Here is a 21,694-nt window from a genome sequence, read left to right as displayed (position 1 = left end):
AATTTCTTGTACTTTTTACGTTTTGTTTTCTACTTTGTTCGTACCTACTCGCTCACTTATGCATGCACATATGGGCTGAGCGTACACTGAAAATAAACGAAATAAGGCGGCATTTTCTTACGTTTGAATTAAGAAGAATTTATTATAAAAAAAAAAACAGTTTTTATTTTTTTTTTTAACGTGGACTCGTACGGAAAACGACTGGAGCGACTTCGGGTGGACAGTACCACCGTCACACTTTAAACTCCCGTTCCCACATACTCGAATTGACGAATCCCACCGCATTGGCTGCAGTTTGGCAGCGATTTCAGCTGATCCGCCACAGTTGCGGCTGTGTTTTTTATCCAAAGGGTATCCTCGCTTGTAGCGCACAATCTGCTTGGGCTCGCTGCCCATAAAACAACCCGTGGAACTGGTGGAACATCACATCAACACAACGGTGGCTGTTCCCTCCGCCTCTCATGGCAATGACAAAGTAAGTAATCCTTTGTAGTTGATCTTCACTTGCAGAATCTGCGGGCGTGTCCCACACTCTGGTCGCTTCTTGTCAATGAAACGCAGGCCTCAGGGCACTCCACACAGCATGATGTGGGTGGTGTGGATGTGGGGGGGCTGTCCGAATCGGATCTGCCACACAGCACCGCTCTCACCGCTCAACGATTTCAAAGACGTTGGCACGGATCGGCTGACAAGGCCTAACATGATATAGGTGTTCCAGTCCAGCCCAGCCCTTCAGAAACTATACACTAAAATTCAGAAGCGGAGAACACTTCAACAGAAGATGTCGACGGTTGAGGTACAACAGACCACGGCAGTGATGCTGGAGAAACGTTTTCCAGTGACTGTCTGTCATCAGGGAATGAAGGTCATTTTAATCATTGCAAAAACCCAGCAGCCGGGAGGCGCTCTGCAGCAACAAGAAGATATTGAACTCATGCCTCGCCCTCGTGTGGAATCGGACTCCAGTACGCGCGGAGCCGCGACATTCTGGGCACAGGCACAGGGATCCATCTGCTGAGGCGGACCGCAATGTGTGTGTCGTAGAACTAAATAACTTTGAAGACTGTTTAAGAGTACGCCTTGGTATGCTGTCGGTCATCAGCCCAGAGGAGACGACAACAAACTCGACAAAACAAACAAACAAAATATTTTAAAACTAGTTCAAATACTCGATCGCTCCATGTCATCTAATCTGTGGGTGTGGAGTGTAATGTCCTGGCCGTACTCTAGTTGTCCCAGAAGTGGACCTGGCGACGCAAACGGGCACGATACGCAAGAAACACCGCTTTGAGAACATACGTCGCGTGGGTCAGGGACTATGCCAGTTGCTGTTACGGCCTTTTGGCCGTAGGAGAGGAGAGCCGCCTGCTGCTTCAGAGCCGCCTGCTGCTTCAGAGCCGCCTGCTGCTTCAGAGCCGCCTGCTGCTGCTGCTTCAGAGCCGCCTGCTGCTGCTGCTGGTGGTGCTGCTGCTGCTGCTGCTGCTGCTGCTGCTGGTGGTGGTGCTGCTGCTGCTGCTGGTGGTGGTGTTGCTGCTGCTGCTGCTGTATATTGGCCTGATTGAAATTCATGCCCATGAGCTCCTGGTAAATGTGTCCGATGGCCATTTCCGTGGCACTGGGCAGATGTCCATGGGCGTGCAGGCCAATGTCGATGCCAGCCCCAGCTCCAGCCAGAGCTGCTGCCTCGGCTATGACCCTGGGCACTGTCGCTGGCGAAGGATGACGCGGATGCTGCTGCTGCTGTGGAAGCAGCGCTGCAGGTCCTGGCTGATTCACGGCCTTGTGCTGCGGCTGCTGTGACATTGCCATGCCGCCCATTCCGGATGAAGAGGGTCCCTGAAATACGGATAGAGTTGGGGTTTTCCTCAGAACAGCTAAGAAGGAGGGCATATTGGGCATATTCTAGCCAACGAATCATCGATTCCTAATTCATTGAAAGCCTAGAGCACCACTTACCCCCGAGTAGCTTTGGCCGGATACTCCGGCCGATCCAGCCGCAATCTGACTGGAGCTTTGGTCGAAGCCCGGCGGCGGTTTTTTGTTCTTGTCCTCCTCCAAGCCCATGTAGTTGGCGCCAAACAGCGCATAATTCTCGGCCGCCTTGAAGTACTGGGCGGAGCCGTTTTCCGGATCCTTGCTGTTGTCGCCGTAGAGAGAGCGCATCACTTCGTGTATAAAGTCCGAGGCGGTCCCGCTCACCGCTAGAGCGGGCCGCTCCCAGACCCCAGGGGTAGTATCATCGATGGTTGGCTGCCAGATGCGCTTGGCCACCTGGCTCGAAACTTTGCCTAAAGCGCGAGACAAACGCGTGGATTATATTTAGTTTAGAGGATTCATTGGTACACACCCTCAGAGGCAGCAATCGCATCGTCCTCATCGTCATCGTCCAAATACTTTGAGTTGAAGCTATTCTCCGACATCTTTTTGTGCGAGAAAGAAATAAAAATGTTTATTGATTGGAAAGAAACACCGCTGAACGAGAACCTTCACTGCTTCGAGCGAAATGGAAGCAATCGGATCCCAGTCGTGTGTTCGTTTGTTTATGGCGATCGGTTGCACAAAAAAAATTGATTTATGGGAAATTTATTTTATTTATGCGGAGTTGTCTACTAATACACGCTGAAGTTTCTCGGAATTACTGCCCGACACAGACGCCTACCACGACAGTGCTGCCCAGTCAGAGGTCGAGGAGGCTTGAGTGCTGTGTGTGCGTGTGTGTATCAGTGGATGAACTATTGGCAGCACTGGTTAATCTTTTTGTGTATTGGTGAACGAAAAATGCCGGCATACACATGGCCACAGAAGTCTTAAAGTGCGACTTCTGCGGATCGAAGAAATATCAATCCAATCCATTGCATTTTGCGCAGAAGAAGCGATGTCTCACTTTGGGCGACTTTTTCAGTGCTGCCAATTATTTAAGGGAGATAGTTCTCTGCTCTGAGGCATCTATCATGGAACACGAGTGTGTAGAGGCCGGTGCCGCAAATATTTCGAATATTTCATTGCACTTTGATGATTCTCCATCGCCATTTGCACTTGTTGGCTTCAAAAACCATAAGCGCCCTCAAATTCATCCACTAATTGCCTGGCAAGCCGCACATTTCGAATAAAATATATAAAAATCTACCATTTACCATATTTACCTTCTTTTTTCTGTGGAAAAGATTATGTTTTTGAAAAACAAAGCACTTTATTTTCACTGTAAAAATGGCAAATAGTATTTGCAACGAAAATTCCGCGGAGTTCAAGTAAAGCTGCTGAAGGTTGAAAAACTTCATTGTTACTATCGATACATCGATGTTTCTTCAACTATCGATGGAAGAAAGAGCGCCAACTGCTTGGGTTTGATTATTCGTACAATTTTGCTCATGATCCGACATCAAATACCTTAATTTCGATATTCCGTTTAGTATTTTTAAGCATTTTTAACATTTATTATAAAATTAATTAACAGACGACTCGGAAATGGCGTAACAGAAGCCCGAGCCACCTCCGGCCAACTTCACGCGTCCCGGGATTTCCACGAGTGTAGGGCTGCATCTGGAAATTGATCGAAAATTGAATTTAAAGCCAATCCACTGGCAGAAGGGAGATTCTTACACATTCTCTGTACTGTTGTTGCCACAGTTTCCGTGCTCGTTCCAGCCCCAGGTGTAGATCTCGCCGGCTGTAGTCCGCAGCAGGCCGTGCTCTGCCCCCATGTGCACGCGAGCAGGCGTCTGGCCGTCGGGCAGTCGGAGGCTCAGTGGCTGGGGCACCGCCTGCTGCTCGCTGATCGAGCCCGTGCCCAGCTGTCCGTAGCACTTGCGGCCCCACATGAGGATCTCGTTGTTGCGGAGCAGCGCCGCATTGTGGGTCCAGCCGACGGCCAGCTGCCGCACGTCCTCCTCGAAGAGGAAGGCGTTGGACTGGTCTTTTGACCAGAAATGCTGCCCCACCAAACTCAAAGAGCTGTCAAAGTTGAATAAGTTAAAGTAAAAAAAAAACGTAAATACATTTTTTAAAATCTATATGAAGGCGCGGTGGACGTGCCTCAACTGTTAAAGTTGAATGAGTCGAATCCTCCAGAAATCAGGAAAAACAAACAAATTATGAATATGTACGCAGAAGAATAAACCGTTTGTTTCATCCACGAGATTCGCAATGTACAACTTTCTAGCTTAAGGATTACACATGCATTTTCTCAATATAAAAACAAAGACCTCCTGATTATAGACGTCCGCCACGACCGTATCTGCGACGGAGGCAACTCCTCCGCAGCACCTCCGAAACTTTTTGTGAAAATATGTTGAACGAAAAATCGGTAGAACATTTTTTTTTTTCATCGAAAAAACATGCCATTCGCAATTAATGTTTTTTTTTCCCATGTAAATTTAATAAATTTTTAATTGAAAGACATCTGAAGAAGATTCAGTTTAGTCAATAGAAACAGTGCCAGTATTAGGAAAAAATATATACATACATACATATATGTATGAGAAAACAGCTCTTGTCGGCCTTTTTATAGGAAAAGCAGCCTGCAGTCGGCGCTGCAGCTGCGCAGTAGCGATGGACGCGTCAAAATGGCGGAACGTGGACTTATCGATAGGTCCCTCATAAATATTTCTCGTTTTTGATATTTCGGGTAATGTTACTAGCTAACTAGAACCCTCAGCCTTGCCCAGAAACTTTAATCCGATTGACGAATCATTTTCCCACAAGACTGGTTCATTTTAAAGCAGCTTCAGCTCTTGAATTTGAATTTTCAATGGTTGGGACCGGTTGCTACCGATTCATACTCGATTCAAATAGAGCGAAAAAGAGAACCTTAACTGATTTAATGAGAGCGCAAAAAGAGCCAATAACCGTTTCGAAGAAAGCAATTCGACCATCAATACTATCGATTGGATGCAAGTGGTGTGCGCCAAATAGAAATTGTTTGAAAGTGAATGAGCGAAAAGGATTTAGATCCAATCCATTGGAATAAATGATTTGAGAGCGGTCACCGCAGGTAGAGTTCAGTATTCTAGGGATGGTTGTTAAATATGTATTGATATATAAATTTTTTGATATATATCGACTTATATGTCTGATATTTTTTGGCTGGGCGAACATATTAACATGAATATTTTTCTCAGATTTGGCCGAGTCGATACTATTTTTCTGTTGGCTCAGGACGTAAGATCAAATATATCCGCGACTTTTGATTCTACTTATCGATGTACAGGAAGCTGCGAACATCGGTACTTTTGTGCGATAGTCTGATAAAATCCGGCGGTTACATGCCTTTATTTTGAAAATAACAAGCCGCCCATAAAATTGTATTCATTCAAATAGTAACCACTCAACTTAACCACTGTTCATCATCAGCGATCTTTTCTTTTCCCTGAAGAACATGTGTTTGATTCCAACTACACAGAAAGCGACAAAAGTAACGAAACTCCTGGTGCTAAAAAATGAAGCTAGGAAGCCGCAAAGGTTACCTTTACAAAGCCAGTGCTGCCAATGCGGGGACAGAAAATATATCGTTTTCGCCGGCTTTGTCAATCGGAATAGGCCAAACATTTGTTCAGATATGGTCAACAAATCTGGCAATTAATAGTCAGTTCAGTGAGTGTTCTGTGTAAAAATTGTGAAGCTAGAAATAAGTTACAATAAAACGCCTAAGTTCGCCTGTATTTTCAGTAGTAATTTCGAACTGTATGGTTCGCAGCCTCCCTGAAAAAAGCAACGCGTGCGTGGATTCTGCCGAAGACCAATCCAAAAAGAAGTGAAAAGTGAACAAATAGCACAGTAATTCGAATTACTTTCTTCAATTAGTGCACATACGTACGTATTTATTGTCTGAAAATCAGAATCAGTGAGAATCCCAATGTTCTATCAGAATGAACGGTCATCATCGCAAGAGAAAGTGGCAAGCTGGGCGCGGTGAGGATCTCACCCCCGACGACCGTATTGAGTTAATTGCCGAGTTGATGGCTAAACTAGACGGAGTCAATTTCGTCGCCGACTTTTTCCACATCCGTCGACTGAAACTGCTGATCACCGACTGCCTGCCCGACCACAAGGAGCAGCTGCTACGCATTCTCATAGGCTGTGTGACCCGGCCCCCCAGCCCGGCCACAGCTAGCTACGCCCAAATTGTGAGTCTCCTCTGCAACGACTTTGATCTCCTGATGGTCGACTGCATCCGCGCCCTGATGGTGGTTCACCAGAAGGCACTCATCGATGGCAAGTGGGAGAAGGCGCGCGGCCTGGAGAGCTTCTTCGCCGAGCTATGCAAGTGACATAGCATAGAAGGGCCCTGGCTATGCAGTTTGATCACTGCACTGCCCCTGTTCGGACACGATACGTAATACATATCAAACTCTCGGTAAACAAAACATAGCATATTCAATAACACGACATTAACACACGAGCCTAACACACGAGCCAAATAAACGAAGAATCTAGGCAACGATATTGGTGCACTTTAAGGATTTGTTTTAGGTACTACTCGTATTATTATTTATTCAACAGAAATTCCCCACCATCCAGCCCCGCAACCCACTCGACAATCCGTTTGAAGAACTCAGCGTCGACCAGCTCGACGATCCGCACATTCCCATTTTGTCATCTTCGCTGCAGCTAACCAGGGGCTCCATGGCCCCCAGGTAGATGGGCACCTGAAATCACACCACAAATAGGATGTGTGGGGAAATTATCCACATGCACATGCCCCTCTGTACTAACATCTTGGCTCACTCAAATTTCACAATTTTATTTTGAAGAGTGAGAGGTTTTAGATTGGCTAACGACCCAACAAAATTTTGGATCAAGCTCAAACTGCCATTTGATTATGTTTATTAAACATACGAGTAAAATCTGTGTCCAACAAAGGGTGGGGGGGGTGTGCATTAAAGCTACTTGAAGAGCAGAGGCAACCTGCAGTGAGGCTCCGTCTGACTGGGATTGTCCGAATAGAGCGACATGGTCCTAGCGGTGAGATCGAAAATGCCAACGGCAATGGTTTTGACCACCTCATCACAGCTGCCATTCTCGCGCCACACGCAATACATTTCCCCAGAGACATCGCCCAGCATATGGCGCACATCCTGCTCGCTCGATGGCGGCTTGTAGGTGCCGAACGCCTGCATTCGCGATACGCTGGAGTCGACCATCAGAGCGTTGGCCAGATCCTGGCGTATGCGATCGAATCTAGGATCGAATCGAGAATTACTCAAGCTGCGCTAATGACTACTGGTAGATCTGATCACTGATTCACATGGTAGTTATGATTGCCCAAGGGTATCTCCTTGATGTTCAAAAGCGACTCATTCTTACGGTCTGGCGAAGGCGCCATCTCCACATTATAGAACATCTGGCGGGGATCGCTGTGAAATCAAGGAACAAGAAAACTGCAGACTGTTGACCGTTGACCAAAGTCCCTTTGATACTCACGCCAAGAAGGTAAAGTTAATGGAGCAGGCATCGGCTGCTCCCACACCTGCGTCCTTGAGCACCCTAAAAGCATCGTCCACATTGCTGGTGGCCAGCAGGGCTCGTGTCAAGAAGTGTCTCGCTAAAAAGCATTAAAGCCAACCCTCATTAAAGGTCTCTTATCCCATCGAAAGGGAAATGGGAAGTACACTCACGTGTCTTGCCACTGCGCAACAGCTCCGCACTGATCGTATTGATGCTGAAGACCAGGCCATGATAATTCTGATTCATGGTGTAGCCGGGCAAGTGTCCGGCATAGCACAGGGACATAAAGTGCTCTTCCTTGACATTGTATTTGCCCTGCGGCTTGTCGCTGATGATGTGCGCGTCAACAAAATAGTAATGATTGAGGGATTCCGTCAGGGCATCCTCGGTGTGACCCAACAGTCGCTATAAACGAGACGTTGCACTGTATTAAAGCAATCTTCTGGGGCTCCTCTAGGCTTTACCTACGCAATTCTTTTGGTTGACAATGATTGTGGAGCAGCCAGTCGGCTGGTTATTGTTGCGCGGCTGTAGCTTCAACGTCTGCGGCAGGATGTCGTCAAGGTGCAGCAGAAAGAGCTGAAATATGATAAACGTTTTAAAAACAAAATTAAATATATATATTAAAATATAACCATGTACGTCTGCTAATCTCTTTATTTATAAGATATACAGCTGAAATTTTTCAAACAGCAGTACCGTTCTTTACTGGACTTTTCGACTTTTCTGGTCTGACCCTCAGAAATATACCAAAATATACCGTCTCATTTGAAAAATATACCGTAAATGTACTGACGAATTCATGTTCTATTTTACATATTCCTCGTTTTTAAAATTCCGTGGAATATTACTAGCTATATAGAACATTTAGCCATGCCCACATAGTTTTAAACGATCGATGAATCAATTTTCTACTTAACAGGCCTATTCTAAATACTTGCTTTTATTGGATTTTTATATACCGTTGAAAATGGTAAACCGGTCACCCTGATTGATTATGCTAGGCAGTTGCTATCGGATTTATCAACAGTGGTATTTTGGTATATTTCTGATTTTCTCAGCTGAAATCGATAACAGGCAAAAAAAATAGCTGATTTTCTCTGCTGAAATCGTAAAAAATTAATCGACAAAAAAATTTTAAATTTCTTGTACTTTTTACGTTTTGTTTTCTACTTTGTTCGTACCTACTCGCTCACTTATGCATGCACATATGGGCTGAGCGTACATTGAAAATAAACGAAATAAGGCGGCATTTTCTTACGTTTGAATGAAGAACAAAAGAAAAGAAATGATATAAGCTCCTTTATTATAAAAAAAAAAAAATATTTAATTTTTTATTTAAATATTGGCTTGTACGGAAAACGACTGGAGCGACTTCGGGTGGACAGTACCACCGTCACACTTTAACCTCCCGTTCCCACATACTCGAATTGACGACTCCCACCGCATTGGCTGCAGTTTGGCAGCGATTTCAGCTGATCCGCCACAGTTGCGGCTGTGTTTTTTATCCAAAGGGTATCCTCGCTTGTAGCGCACAATCTGCTTGGGCTCGTTGCCCATAAAACAACCCGTGGAACTGGTGGAACATCACATCAACACAACGGTGGCTGTTCCCTCCGCCTCTCATGGCAATGACAAAGTAAGTAATCCTTTGTAGTTGATCTTCACTTGCAGAATCTGCGGGCGTGTCCCACACTGTGGTCGCTTCTTGTCAATGAAACGCAGGCCTCAGGGCACTCCACACAGCATGATGTGGGTGGTGTGGATGTGGGGGGGGCTGTCCGAAGCGGATCTGCAACACAGCACCGCTCTCACCGCTCAACGATTTCAAAGATGTTGGCACGGATCGGCTGACAAGGCCGAACATGATATAGGTGTTCCAGTCCAGCCCAGCCCTTCAAAACTATACACTAAAATTCAGAAGCGGAGAACACTTCAACAGAAGATGTCGACGGTTGAGGTACAACAGACCACGGCAGTGATGCTGGAGAAACGTTTTCCAGTGACTGTCTGTCATCAGGGAATGAAGGTCATTTTAATCATTGCAAAAACCCAGCAGCCGGGAGGCGCTCTGCAGCAACAAGAAGATATTGAACTCATGCCTCGCCCTCGTGTGGAATCGGACTCCAGTACGCGCGAGCCGCGACATTCTGGGCACAGGCACAGGGATCCATCTGCTGAGGCGGACCGCAATGTGTGTGTCGTAGAACTAAATAACTTTGAAGACTGTTTAAGAGTACGCCTTGCTATGCTGTCGGCCATCAGCCCAGCGGAGACGACAACAAACTCGACAAAACAAACAAACAAAATATTTGTAAACTAGTTCAAATACTCGATCGCTCCATGTCATCTAATCTGTGGGTGTGGAGTGTAATGTCCTGGCCGTACTCTAGTTGTCCCAAAAGTGGACCTGGCGACGCAAACGGGCACGATACGCAGGAAACACCGCTTTGAGAACATACGTCGCGTGGGTCAGGGACTATGCCAGTTGCTGTTACGGCCTTTTGGCCGTAGGAGAGGAGAGCCGCCTGCTGCTTCAGAGCCGCCTGCTGCTTCAGAGCCGCCTGCTGCTGATGCTGGAGAGCCGCCTGCTGCTGCTGCTGCTGGTGGTGGTGCTGCTGCTGCTGCTGCTGGTGGTGGTGCTGCTGCTGCTGCTGGTGGTGGTGTTGCTGCTGCCGCTGCTGTATATTGGCCTGATTGAAATTCATGCCCATGAGCTCCTGGTAAATGTGTCCGATGGCCATTTCCGTGGCACTGGGCAGATGTCCATGGGCGTGCAGGCCAATGTCGATGCCAGCCCCAGCTCCAGCCAGAGCTGCTGCCTCGGCTATGACCCTGGGCACTGTCGCTGGCGAAGGATGACGCGGATGCTGCTGCTGCTGTGGAAGCAGCGCTGCAGGTCCTGGCTGATTCGCGGCCTTGTGCTGCGGCTGCTGGGACATTGCCATGCCGCCCATTCCGGATGAAGAGGGTCCCTGAATACGGATAGAGTTGGGGTTTTCCTCAGAACAGCTAAGAAGGAGGGCATATTGGGCATATTCTAGCCAACGAATCATCGATTCCTAATTCATTGAAAGCCTAGAGCACCACTTACCCCCGAGTAGCTTTGGCCGGATACTCCGGCCGATCCAGCCGCAATCTGACTGGAGCTTTGGTCGAAGCCCGGCGGCGGTTTTTTGTTCTTGTCCTCCTCCAAGCCCATGTAGTTGGCGCCAAACAGCGAATAATTCTCGGCCGCCTTGAAGTACTGGGCGGAGCCGTTCTCCTTGCTGTTGTCGCCGTAGAGAGAGCGCTCCACTTCGTGTATAAAGTCCGAGGCGGTCTCGCTCACCGCTAGAGCCTCCGCCAGGCCTCGCACACATCGGAGCATCCTCCTCCACGTGGGCAGGGCTTCTCGGGCGGCTCCCAGACCCCAGGGGTAGTATCATCGATGGTTGGCTGCCAGATGCGCTTGGCCACCTGGCTCGAAACTTTGCCTAAAGCGCGAGACAAACGCGTGGATTATATTTAGTTTAGAGGATTCATTGGTACACACCCTCAGAGGCAGCAATCGCATCGTCCTCATCGTCATCGTCCAAATACTTTGAGTTGAAGCTATTCTCCGACATCTTTTTGTGCGAGAAAGAAATGAAAGTGTTTATTGGAAAGAAACACCGCTGAACGAGAACCTTCACTGCTTCGAGCGAAATGGAAGTAATCGGATCCCAGTCGTCTGTTCGTTTGTTTATGGCGATCGGTTGCACAAAAAAAATTGATTTATGGGAAATTTATTTTATTTATGCGGAGTGGTCTGACTACTTCTCCATCGCAATTTTGCACTTGTTGGCTTCAAAAAACCATAAAGCGCCCTCAAATTCATTCCACTAATTGCCTGGCAAGCCGCACATTTCGAATAAAATATATAAAAATCTACCATTTACCATATTTACCTTCTTTTTTCTGTGGAAAAGATTAAGTTTTTGAAAAACAAAGCACTTTATTTTCACTGTAAAAATGGCAAATAGTATTTGCAACGAAAATTCCGCGGAGTTCAAGTAAAGCTGCTGAAGGTTGAAAAACTTCATTGTTACTATCGATACATCGATGTTTCTTCAACTATCGATGGAAGAAAGAGCGCCAACTGCTTGGGTTTGATTATTCGTACAATTTTGCTCATGATCCGACATCAAATACCTTAATTTCGATATTCCGTTTAGTATTTTTAAGCATTTTTAACATTTATTATAAAATTAATTAACAGACGACTCGGAAATGGCGTAACAGAAGCCCGAGCCAGCTCCGGCCAACTTCACGCGCTGACTGCATCTGGAAATTGATCGAAAATTGAATTTAAAGCCAATCCACTGGCAGAAGGGAGATTCTTACACATTCTCTGTACTGTTGTTGCCACAGTTTCCGTGCTCGTTCCAGCCCCAGGTGTAGATCTCGCCGGCTGTAGTCCGCAGCAGGCCGTGCTCTGCCCCCATGTGCACGCGAGCAGGCGTCTGGCCGTCGGGCAGTCGGAGGCTCAGTGGCTGGGGCACCGCCTGCTGCTCGCTGATCGAGCCCGTGCCCAGCTGTCCGTAGCAGTTGCGGCCCCACATGAGGATCTCGTTGTTGCGGAGCAGCGCCGCATTGTGGGTCCAGCCGACGGCCAGCTGCCGCACGTCCTCCTCGAAGAGGAAGGCGTTGGACTGGTCTTTTGACCAGAAATGCTGCCCCACCAAACTCAAAGAGCTGTCAAAGTTGAATAAGTTAAAGTAAAAAAAAAACGTAAATACATTTTTTAAAATCTATATGAAGGCGCGGTGGACGTGCCTCAACTGTTAAAGTTGAATGAGTCGAATCCTCCAGAAATCAGGAAAAACAAACAAATTATGAATATGTACGCAGAAGAATAAACCGTTTGTTTCATCCACGAGATTCGCAATGTACAACTTTCTAGCTTAAGGATTACACATGCATTTTCTCAATATAAAAACAAAGACCTCCTGATTATAGACGTCCGCCACGACCGTATCTGCGACGGAGGCAACTCCTCCGCAGCACCTCCGCAACTTTTTGTGAAAATATGTTGAACAAAAAAATCGGTAGAACATTTTTTTTTTCATCGAAAAAACATGCCATTCGCAATTCATGTTTTTTTTTTTCCCATGCAAATTTAATACATTTTTAATTGAAAGACATCTGAAGAAGATTCAGTTTAGTCAATAGAAACAGTGCCAGTATTAGGAAAAAAATATATACATACATATATGTATGAGAAAACAGCTCTTGTCGGCCTTTTTATAGGAAAAGCAGCCTGCAGTCGGCGCTGCAGCTGCGCAGTAGCGATGGACGCGTCAAAATGGCGGAACGTGGACTTATCGATAGGTCCCTCATAAATATTTCTCGTTTTTGATATTTCGGGTAATGTTACTAGCTAACTAGAACCCTCAGCCTTGCCCAGAAACTTTAATCCGATTGACGAATCATTTTCCCACAAGACTGGTTCATTTTAAAGCAGCTTCAGCTCTTGAATTTGAATTTTCAATGGTTGGGACCGGTTGCTACCGATTCATACTCGATTCAAATAGAGCGAAAAAGAGAACCTTAAATGATTTAATGAGAGCGCAAAAAGAGCCAATAACCGTTTCGAAGAAAGCAATTCGACCATCAATACTATCGATTGGATGCAAGTGGTGTGCGCCAAATAGAAATTGTTTGAAAGTGAATGAGCGAAAAGGATTTAGATCCAATCCATTGGAATAAATGATTTGAGAGCGGTCACCGCAGGTAGAGTTCAGTATTCTAGGGATGGTTGTTAAATATGTATTGATATATAAATTTTTTGATATATATCGACTTATATGTCTGATATTTTTTGGCTGGGCGAACATATTAACATGAATATTTTTCTCAGATTTGGCCGAGTCGATACTATTTTTCTGTTGGCTCAGGACGTAAGATCAAATATATCCGCGACTTTTGATTCTACTTATCGATGTACAGGAAGCTGCGAACATCGGTACTTTTGTGCGATAGTCTGATGAAATCCGGCGGTTACATGCCTTTATTTTGAAAATAACAAGCCGCCCATAAAATTGTATTCATTCAAATAGTAACCACTCAACTTAACCACTGTTCATCATCAGCGAACTTTTCTTTTCCCTGAAGAACATGTGTTTGATTCCAACTACACAGAAAGCGACAAAAGTAACGAAACTCCTGGTGCTAAAAAATGAAGCTAGGAAGCCGCAAAGGTAACCTTTACAAAGCCAGTGCTGCCAATGCGGGGACAGAAAATATATCGTTTTCGCCGGCTTTGTCACGGAATAGGCCAAACATTTGTTCAGATATTGTCAACAAATCTGGCAATTAATAGTCAGTTCAGTGAGTGTTCTGTGTAAAAATTGTGAAGCTAGAAATAAGTTACAATAAAACGCCTAAGTTCGCCTGTATTTTCAGTAGTAATTTCGAACTGTATGGTTCGCAGCCTCCCTGAAAAAAGCAACGCGTGCGTGGATTCTGCCGAAGACCAATCCAAAAAGAAGTGAAAAGTGAACAAATAGCACAGTAATTCGAATTACTTTCTTCAATTAGTGCACATACGTACGTATTTATTGTCTGAAAATCAGAATCAGTGAGAATCCCAATGTTCTATCAGAATGAACGGTCATCATCGCAAGAGAAAGTGGCAAGCTGGGCGCGGTGAGGATCTCACCCCCGACGACCGTATTGAGTTAATTGCCGAGTTGATGGCTAAACTAGACGGAGTCAATTTCGTCGCCGACTTTTTCCACATCCGTCGACTGAAACTGCTGTTCACCGACTGCCTGCCCGACCACAAGGAGCAGCTGCTACGCATTCTCATAGGCTGTGTGACCCGGCCCCCCAGCCTGGCCACAGCTAGCTACGCCCAAATTGTGAGTCTCCTCTCCAACGACTTTGATCTCCTGATGGTCGACTGCATCCGCGCCCTGATGGTGGTCCACCAGAAGGCACTCATCGATGGCAAGTGGGAGAAGGCGCGCGGCCTGGAGAGCTTCTTCGCCGAGCTATGCAAGTGACATAGCATAGAAGGGCCCTGGCTATGCAGTTTGATCACTGCACTGCCCCTGTTCGGACACGATACGTAATACATATCAAACTCTCGGTAAACAAAACATAGCATATTCAATAACACGACATTAACACACGAGCCTAACACACGAGCCAAATAAACGAAGAATCTAGGCAACGATATTGGTGCACTTTAAGGATTTGTTTTAGGTACTACTCGTATTATTATTTATTCAACAGAAATTCCCCACCATCCAGCCCCGCAACCCACTCGACAATCCGTTTGAAGAACTCAGCGTCGACCAGCTCGACGATCCGCACATTCCCATTTTGTCATCTTCGCTGCAGCTAACCAGGGGCTCCATGGCCCCCAGGTAGATGGGCACCTGGAATCACACCACACAAAGGATGTGTGGGGAAATTATCCACATGCACATGCCCCTCTGTACTAACATCTTGGCTCACTCAAATTTCACAGTTTTATTTTGAAGAGTGAGAGGTTTTAGATTGGCTAACGACCCAACAAAATTTTGGATCAAGCTCAAACTGCCATTTGATTATGTTTATTAAACATACGAGTAAAATCTGCGTCCAACAAAGGGGGAGGCGGGGGTGTGCATTAAAGCTATTTGAAGAGCAGAGGCAACCTGCAGTGAGGCTCCGTCTGACTGGGATTGTCCGAATAGAGCGACATGGTCCTAGCGGTGAGATCGAAAATGCCAACGGCAATGGTTTTGACCACCTCATCACAGCTGCCGTTCTCGCGCCACACGCAATACATTTCCCCAGAGACATCGCCCAGCATATGGCGCACATCCTGCTCGCTCGATGGCGGCTTGTAGGTGCCGAACGCCTGCATTCGCGATACGCTGGAGTCGACCATCAGAGCGTTGGCCTGATCCTGGCGTATGCGATCGAATCTAGGATCGAATCGAGAATTACTCAAGCTGCGCTAATGACTACTGGTAGATCTCTGGTACTCACTGATTCACATGGTAGTTATGATTGCCCAAGGGTATCTCCTTGATGTTCAAAAGCGACTCATTCTTACGGTCTGGCGAAGGCGCCATCTCCACATTATAGAACATCTGGCGGGGATCGCTGTAAAATCAAGGAACAAGAAAACTGCAGACTGTTGACCGTTGACCAAAGTCCCTTTGATACTCACGCCAAGAAGGTAAAGTTAATGGAGCAGGCATCGGCTGCTCCCACACCTGCGTCCTTGAGCACCCTAAAAGCATCGTCCACATTGCTGGTGGCCAGCAGGGCTCGTGTCAAGAAGTGTCTCGCTAAAAAGCATTAAAGCCAACCCTCATTAAAGGTCTCTTATCCCATCGAAAGGGAAATGGGAAGTACACTCACGTGTCTTGCCACTGCGCAACAGCTCCGCACTGATCGTATTGATGCTGAAGACCAGGCCATGATAATTCTGAATCATGGTGTAGCCGGGCAAGTGTCCGGATAGCACAGGGACATAAAGTGCTCCTCCTTGACATTTTGCCCTGCGGCTTGTCGCTGATGATGTGCGCGTCAACAAAATAGTAATGATTGAGGGTCTCCGTCAGGGCATCCTCGGTGTGACCCAACAGTCGCTATAAACGAGACGTTGCACTGTATTAAAGCAATCTTCTGGGGCTCCTCTAGGCTTTACCTACGCAATTCTTTTGGTTGACAATGATTGTGGAGCAGCCAGTCGGCTGGTTATTGTTGCGCGGCTGTAGCTTCAACGCCTGCGGCAGGATGTCGTCAAGGTGCAGCAGAAAGAGCTGAAATATGATAAACGTTTTAAAAACAAAATTAAATATATATATTAAAATATAACCATGTACGTCTGCTAATCTCTTTATTTATAAGATATACAGCTGAAATTTTTCAAACAGCAGTACCGTTCTTTACTGGACTTTTCGACTTTTCTGGTCTGACCCTCAGAAATATACCAAAATATACCGTCTCATTTGAAAAATATACCGTAAATGTACTGACGAATTCATGTTCTATTTTACATATTCCTCGTTTTTAAAATTCCGTGGAATATTACTAGCTATATAGAACATTTAGCCATGCCCACATAGTTTTAAACGATCGATGAATCAATTTTCTACTTAACTGGCCTCCTCTAAATACTTGCTTTTATTGGATTTTTATATACCATTGAAAATGGTAAACCGGTCACCCTGATTGATTATGCTAGGCAGTTGCTATCGGATTTATCGACAGTGGTATTTTGGTATATTTCTGATTTTCTCAGCTGAAATCGATAACAGGCAAAAAAATAGCTGATTTTCTTTGCTGAAATCGTAAAAAATTAATCGACAAAAAAATTTTAAATTTCTTTTCTTAAATACTTTGTTTGTACCTACTCGCTCACTTATGCATGCACATATGGGCTGAGCGTACATTGAAAATAAACGAAATAAGGCGGCATTTTCTTACGTTTGAATGAAGAACAAAAGAAAAGAAATGATATAAGCTCATTTATTATAAAAAAAAAAAACAGTTTTTATTTTTTTTTTTTAACATGGACTTGTACGGAAAACGACAGGAGCGACTTCGGGTGGACAGTACCACCGTCACACTTTAAACTCCCGTTCCCACATACTCGAATTGACGAATCCCACCGCTATGGCTGCAGTTTGGCAGCGATTTCAGCTGATCCGCCACAGTTGCGGCTGTGTTTTTTATCCAAAGGGTATCCTCGCTTGTAGCGCACAATCTGCTTGGGCTCGTTGCCCATAAAACAACCCGTGGAACTGGTGGAACATCACATCAACACAACGGTGGCTGTTCCCTCCGCCTCTCATGGCAATGACAAAGTAAGTAATCCTTTGTAGTTGATCTTCACTTGCAGAATCTGCGGCCGTGCCCCACACTCTGGTCGCTTCTTGTCAATGAAACGCAGGCCTCAGGGCACTCCACACAGCATGATGTGGGTGGTGTGGATGTGGGGGGGCTGTCCGAAGCGGATCTGCAACACAGCACCGCTCTCACCGCTCAACGATTTCAAAGACGTTGGCACGGATCGGCTGACAAGGCCGAACATGATATAGGTGTTCCAGTCCAGCCCAGCCCTTCAGAAACTATACACTAACATTCAGAAGCGGAGAACACTTCAACAGAAGATGTCGACGGTTGAGGTACAACAGACCACGGCAGTGATGCTGGAGAAACGTTTTCCAGTGACTGTCTGTCATCAGGGAATGAAGGTCATTTTAATCATTGCAAAAACCCAGCAGCCGGGAGGCGCTCTGCAGCAACAAGAAGATATTGAACTCATGCCTCGCCCTCCTGTGGAATCGGACTCCAGTACGCGCGGAGCCGCGACATTCTGGGCACAGGCACAGGGATCCATCTGCTGAGGCGGACCGCAATGTGTGTGTCGTAGAACTAAATAACTTTGAAGACTGTTTAAGAGTACGCCTTGCTATGCTGTCGGCCATCAGCCCAGCGGAGACGACAACAAACTCGACAAAACAAACAAACAAAATATTTTTAAACTAGTTCAAATACTCGATCGCTCCATGTCATCTAATCTGTGGGTGTGGAGTGTAATGTCCTGGCCGTCCTCTAGTTGTCCCAGAAGTGGACCTGGCGACGCAACCGGGCACGATACGCAAGAAACACCGCTTTGAGAACATACGTCGCGTGGGTCAGGGACTATGCCAGTTGCTGTTACGGCCTTTTGGCCGTAGGAGAGGAGAGCCGCCTGCTGCTTCAGAGCCGCCTGCTGCTTCAGAGCCGCCTGCTGCTGCTGCTGGAGAGCCGCCTGCTGCTGCTGCTGCTGGTGGTGGTGCTGCTGCTGCTGCTGGTGGTGGTGCTGCTGCTGCTGCTGGTGGTGGTGTTGCTGCTGCTGCTGCTGCTGTATATTGGCCTGATTGAAATTCATGCCCATGAGCTCCTGGTAAATGTGTCCGATGGCCATTTCCGTGGCACTGGGCAGATGTCCATGGGCGTGCAGGCCAATGTCGATGCCAGCCCCAGCTCCAGCCAGAGCTGCTGCCTCGGCTATGACCCTGGGCACTGTCGCTGGCGAAGGATGACGCGGATGCTGCTGCTGCTGTGGAAGCAGCGCTGCAGGTCCTGGCTGATTCGCGGCCTTGTGCTGCGGCTGCTGGGACATTGCCATGCCGCCCATTCCGGATGAAGAGGGTCCCTGAAATACGGATAGAGTTGGGGTTTTCCTCAGAACAGCTAAAAAGGAGGGCATATTGGGCATATTCTAGCCAACGAATCATCGATTCCTAATTCATTGAAAGCCTAGAGCACCACTTACCCCCGAGTAGCTTTGGCCGGATACTCCGGCCGATCCAGCCGCAATCTGACTGGAGCTTTGGTCGAAGCCCGGCGGCGGTTTTTTGTTCTTGTCCTCCTCCAAGCCCATGTAGTTGGCGCCAAACAGCGAATAATTCTCGGCCGCCTTGAAGTACTGGGCGGAGCCGTTCTCCTTGCTGTTGTCGCCGTAGAGAGAGCGCTCCACTTCGTGTATAAAGTCCGAGGCGGTCTCGCTCACCGCTAGAGCCTCCGCCAGGGCCTCGGCACACATCGGAGCATCCTCCTCCACGTGGGGCAGGGGCTTCTCGGGCGGCTCCCAGACCCCAGGGGTAGTATCATCGATGGTTGGCTGCCAGATGCGCTTGGCCACCTGGCTCGAAACTTTGCCTAAAGCGCGAGACAAACGCGTGGATTATATTTAGTTTAGAGGATTCATTGGTACACACCCTCAGAGGCAGCAATCGCATCGTCCTCATCGTCATCGTCCAAATACTTTGAGTTGAAGCTATTCTCCGACATCTTTTTGTGCGAGAAAGAAATGAAAGTGTTTATTGGAAAGAAACACCGCTGAACGAGAACCTTCACTGCTTCGAGCGAAATGGAAGTAATCGGATCCCAGTCGTCTGTTCGTTTGTTTATGGCGATCGGTTGCACAAAAAAAATTGATTTATGGGAAATTTATTTTATTTATGCGGAGTGGTCTACTACTTCTCCATCGCAATTTGCACTTGTTGGCTTCAAAAACCATAAGCGCCCTCAAATTCATCCACTAAAATATATAAAAATCTACCATTTACCATATTTACCTTCTTTTTTCTGTGGAAAAGATTAAGTTTTTGAAAAACAAAGCACTTTATTTTCACTGTAAAAATGGCAAATAGTATTTGCAACGAAAATTCCGCGGAGTTCAAGTAAAGCTGCTGAAGGTTGAAAAACTTCATTGTTACTATCGATACATCGATGTTTCTTCAACTATCGATGGAAGAAAGAGCGCCAACTGCTTGGGTTTGATTATTCGTACAATTTTGCTCATGATCCGACATCAAATACCTTAATTTCGATATTCCGTTTAGTATTTTTAAGCATTTTTAACATTTATTATAAAATTAATTAACAGACGACTCGGAAATGGCGTAACAGAAGCCCGAGCCAGCTCCGGCCAACTTCACGCGCTGCATCTGGAAATTGATCGAAAATTGAATTTAAAGCCAATCCACTGGCAGAAGGGAGATTCTTACACATTCTCTGTACTGTTGTTGCCACAGTTTCCGTGCTCGTTCCAGCCCCAGGTGTAGATCTCGCCGGCTGTAGTCCGCAGCAGGCCGTGCTCTGCCCCCATGTGCACGCGAGCAGGCGTCTGGCCGTCGGGCAGTCGGAGGCTCAGTGGCTGGGGCACCGCCTGCTGCTCGCTGATCGAGCCCGTGCCCAGCTGTCCGTAGCAGTTGCGGCCCCACATGAGGATCTCGTTGTTGCGGAGCAGCGCCGCATTGTGGGTCCAGCCGACGGCCAGCTGCCGCACGTCCTCCTCGAAGAGGAAGGCGTTGGACTGGTCTTTTGACCAGAAATGCTGCCCCACCAAACTCAAAGAGCTGTCAAAGTTGAATAAGTTAAAGTAAAAAAAAAACGTAAATACATTTTTTAAAATCTATATGAAGGCGCGGTGGACGTGCCTCAACTGTTAAAGTTGAATGAGTCGAATCCTCCAGAAATCAGGAAAAACAAACAAATTATGAATATGTACGCAGAAGAATAAACCGTTTGTTTCATCCACGAGATTCGCAATGTACAACTTTCTAGCTTAAGGATTACACATGCATTTTCTCAATATAAAAACAAAGACCTCCTGATTATAGACGTCCGCCACGACCGTATCTGCGACGGAGGCAACTCCTCCGCAGCACCTCCGCAACTTTTTGTGAAAATATGTTGAACAAAAAAATCGGTAGAACATTTTTTTTTTTCATCGAAAAAACATGCCATTCGCAATTCATGTTTTTTTTTTCCCATGCAAATTTAATACATTTTTAATTGAAAGACATCTGAAGAAGATTCAGTTTAGTCAATAGAAACAGTGCCAGTATTAGGAAAAAAATATATACATACATATATGTATGAGAAAACAGCTCTTGTCGGCCTTTTTATAGGAAAAGCAGCCTGCAGTCGGCGCTGCAGCTGCGCAGTAGCGATGGACGCGTCAAAATGGCGGAACGTGGACTTATCGATAGGTCCCTCATAAATATTTCTCGTTTTTGATATTTCGGGTAATGTTACTAGCTAACTAGAACCCTCAGCCTTGCCCAGAAACTTTAATCCGATTGACGAATCATTTTCCCACAAGACTGGTTCATTTTAAAGCAGCTTCAGCTCTTGAATTTGAATTTTCAATGGTTGGGACCGGTTGCTACCGATTCATACTCGATTCAAATAGAGCGAAAAAGAGAACCTTAAATGATTTAATGAGAGCGCAAAAAGAGCCAATAACCGTTTCGAAGAAAGCAATTCGACCATCAATACTATCGATTGGATGCAAGTGGTGTGCGCCAAATAGAAATTGTTTGAAAGTGAATGAGCGAAAAGGATTTAGATCCAATCCATTGGAATAAATGATTTGAGAGCGGTCACCGCAGGTAGAGTTCAGTATTCTAGGGATGGTTGTTAAATATGTATTGATATATAAATTTTTTGATATATATCGACTTATATGTCTGATATTTTTTGGCTGGGCGAACATATTAACATGAATATTTTTCTCAGATTTGGCCGAGTCGATACTATTTTTCTGTTGGCTCAGGACGTAAGATCAAATATATCCGCGACTTTTGATTCTACTTATCGATGTACAGGAAGCTGCGAACATCGGTACTTTTGTGCGATAGTCTGATGAAATCCGGCGGTTACATGCCTTTATTTTGAAAATAACAAGCCGCCCATAAAATTGTATTCATTCAAATAGTAACCACTC

General features: G+C 46.1%; 7 protein-coding genes and 1 pseudogene across 7 annotated transcripts; 2 read left to right on the top strand and 6 right to left on the bottom strand.

Annotated features, from left to right (window-relative positions):
* Positions 1-1,161: 1,161 nt before the first annotated feature.
* LOC117186985 lies at positions 1,162-2,420 on the bottom strand. Its single transcript, XM_033388469.1, has 4 exons — positions 2,348-2,420; positions 1,957-2,288; positions 1,617-1,836; positions 1,162-1,247 (listed from the first exon to the last, which is right to left on the bottom strand). Exons 1-4 carry the CDS (start codon positions 2,418-2,420, stop codon positions 1,162-1,164), a joined length of 711 nt encoding a protein of 236 aa, XP_033244360.1.
* Positions 2,306-4,318, bottom strand: LOC117187559 (RCC1 domain-containing protein 1-like). Its single transcript, XM_033390278.1, has 3 exons — positions 3,601-4,318; positions 3,144-3,540; positions 2,306-2,420 (listed from the first exon to the last, which is right to left on the bottom strand). Exons 1-2 carry the CDS (start codon positions 3,816-3,818, stop codon positions 3,444-3,446), a joined length of 315 nt encoding a protein of 104 aa, XP_033246169.1. The 5' UTR covers positions 3,819-4,318; the 3' UTR covers positions 2,306-2,420; positions 3,144-3,443.
* A 1,248-nt stretch (positions 4,319-5,566) lies between these two features.
* LOC108164523 lies at positions 5,567-6,441 on the top strand. Its single transcript, XM_033390176.1, has 2 exons — positions 5,567-5,808; positions 5,864-6,441. The coding sequence occupies exon 2, from the start codon at positions 5,865-5,867 to the stop codon at positions 6,264-6,266; it is 402 nt and encodes a 133-aa protein (XP_033246067.1). The 5' UTR covers positions 5,567-5,808; position 5,864; the 3' UTR covers positions 6,267-6,441.
* A 400-nt stretch (positions 6,442-6,841) lies between these two features.
* Positions 6,842-11,742, bottom strand: LOC117186984. Its single transcript, XM_033388461.1, has 9 exons — positions 11,373-11,742; positions 10,979-11,051; positions 10,824-10,919; positions 10,538-10,740; positions 7,912-8,097; positions 7,614-7,848; positions 7,420-7,540; positions 7,236-7,352; positions 6,842-7,176 (listed from the first exon to the last, which is right to left on the bottom strand). The coding sequence occupies exons 1-9, from the start codon at positions 11,505-11,507 to the stop codon at positions 6,882-6,884; spliced, it is 1,461 nt and encodes a 486-aa protein (XP_033244352.1). The 5' UTR covers positions 11,508-11,742; the 3' UTR covers positions 6,842-6,881.
* On the bottom strand, positions 11,673-12,387 carry LOC117186982 (ultraviolet-B receptor UVR8-like). The gene is made up of 3 exons (XM_033388458.1): positions 12,380-12,387; positions 11,809-12,159; positions 11,673-11,748 (listed from the first exon to the last, which is right to left on the bottom strand). Exons 1-3 carry the CDS (start codon positions 12,385-12,387, stop codon positions 11,673-11,675), a joined length of 435 nt encoding a protein of 144 aa, XP_033244349.1.
* Positions 12,388-13,768: 1,381 nt separating this feature from the next.
* Positions 13,769-14,646, top strand: LOC108165047. Its single transcript, XM_033390172.1, has 2 exons — positions 13,769-14,013; positions 14,069-14,646. Exon 2 carries the CDS (start codon positions 14,070-14,072, stop codon positions 14,469-14,471), a length of 402 nt encoding a protein of 133 aa, XP_033246063.1. The 5' UTR covers positions 13,769-14,013; position 14,069; the 3' UTR covers positions 14,472-14,646.
* Positions 14,647-15,082: 436 nt separating this feature from the next.
* LOC108150749 lies at positions 15,083-19,251 on the bottom strand (annotated as a pseudogene).
* LOC117187651 (RCC1 domain-containing protein 1-like) lies at positions 19,137-20,661 on the bottom strand. The gene is made up of 3 exons (XM_033390289.1): positions 19,971-20,661; positions 19,539-19,910; positions 19,137-19,251 (listed from the first exon to the last, which is right to left on the bottom strand). The coding sequence occupies exons 1-2, from the start codon at positions 20,186-20,188 to the stop codon at positions 19,898-19,900; spliced, it is 231 nt and encodes a 76-aa protein (XP_033246180.1). The 5' UTR covers positions 20,189-20,661; the 3' UTR covers positions 19,137-19,251; positions 19,539-19,897.
* Between the last annotated feature and the right edge of the window lie 1,033 nt (positions 20,662-21,694).

The sequence above is a fragment of the Drosophila miranda genome, chromosome XL (assembly GCF_003369915.1).
Source record: "Drosophila miranda strain MSH22 chromosome XL, D.miranda_PacBio2.1, whole genome shotgun sequence".
NCBI classification, from domain to species: domain Eukaryota; kingdom Metazoa; phylum Arthropoda; class Insecta; order Diptera; family Drosophilidae; genus Drosophila; species Drosophila miranda.
This window is presented reverse-complemented; position numbering and strand designations above follow the sequence as displayed.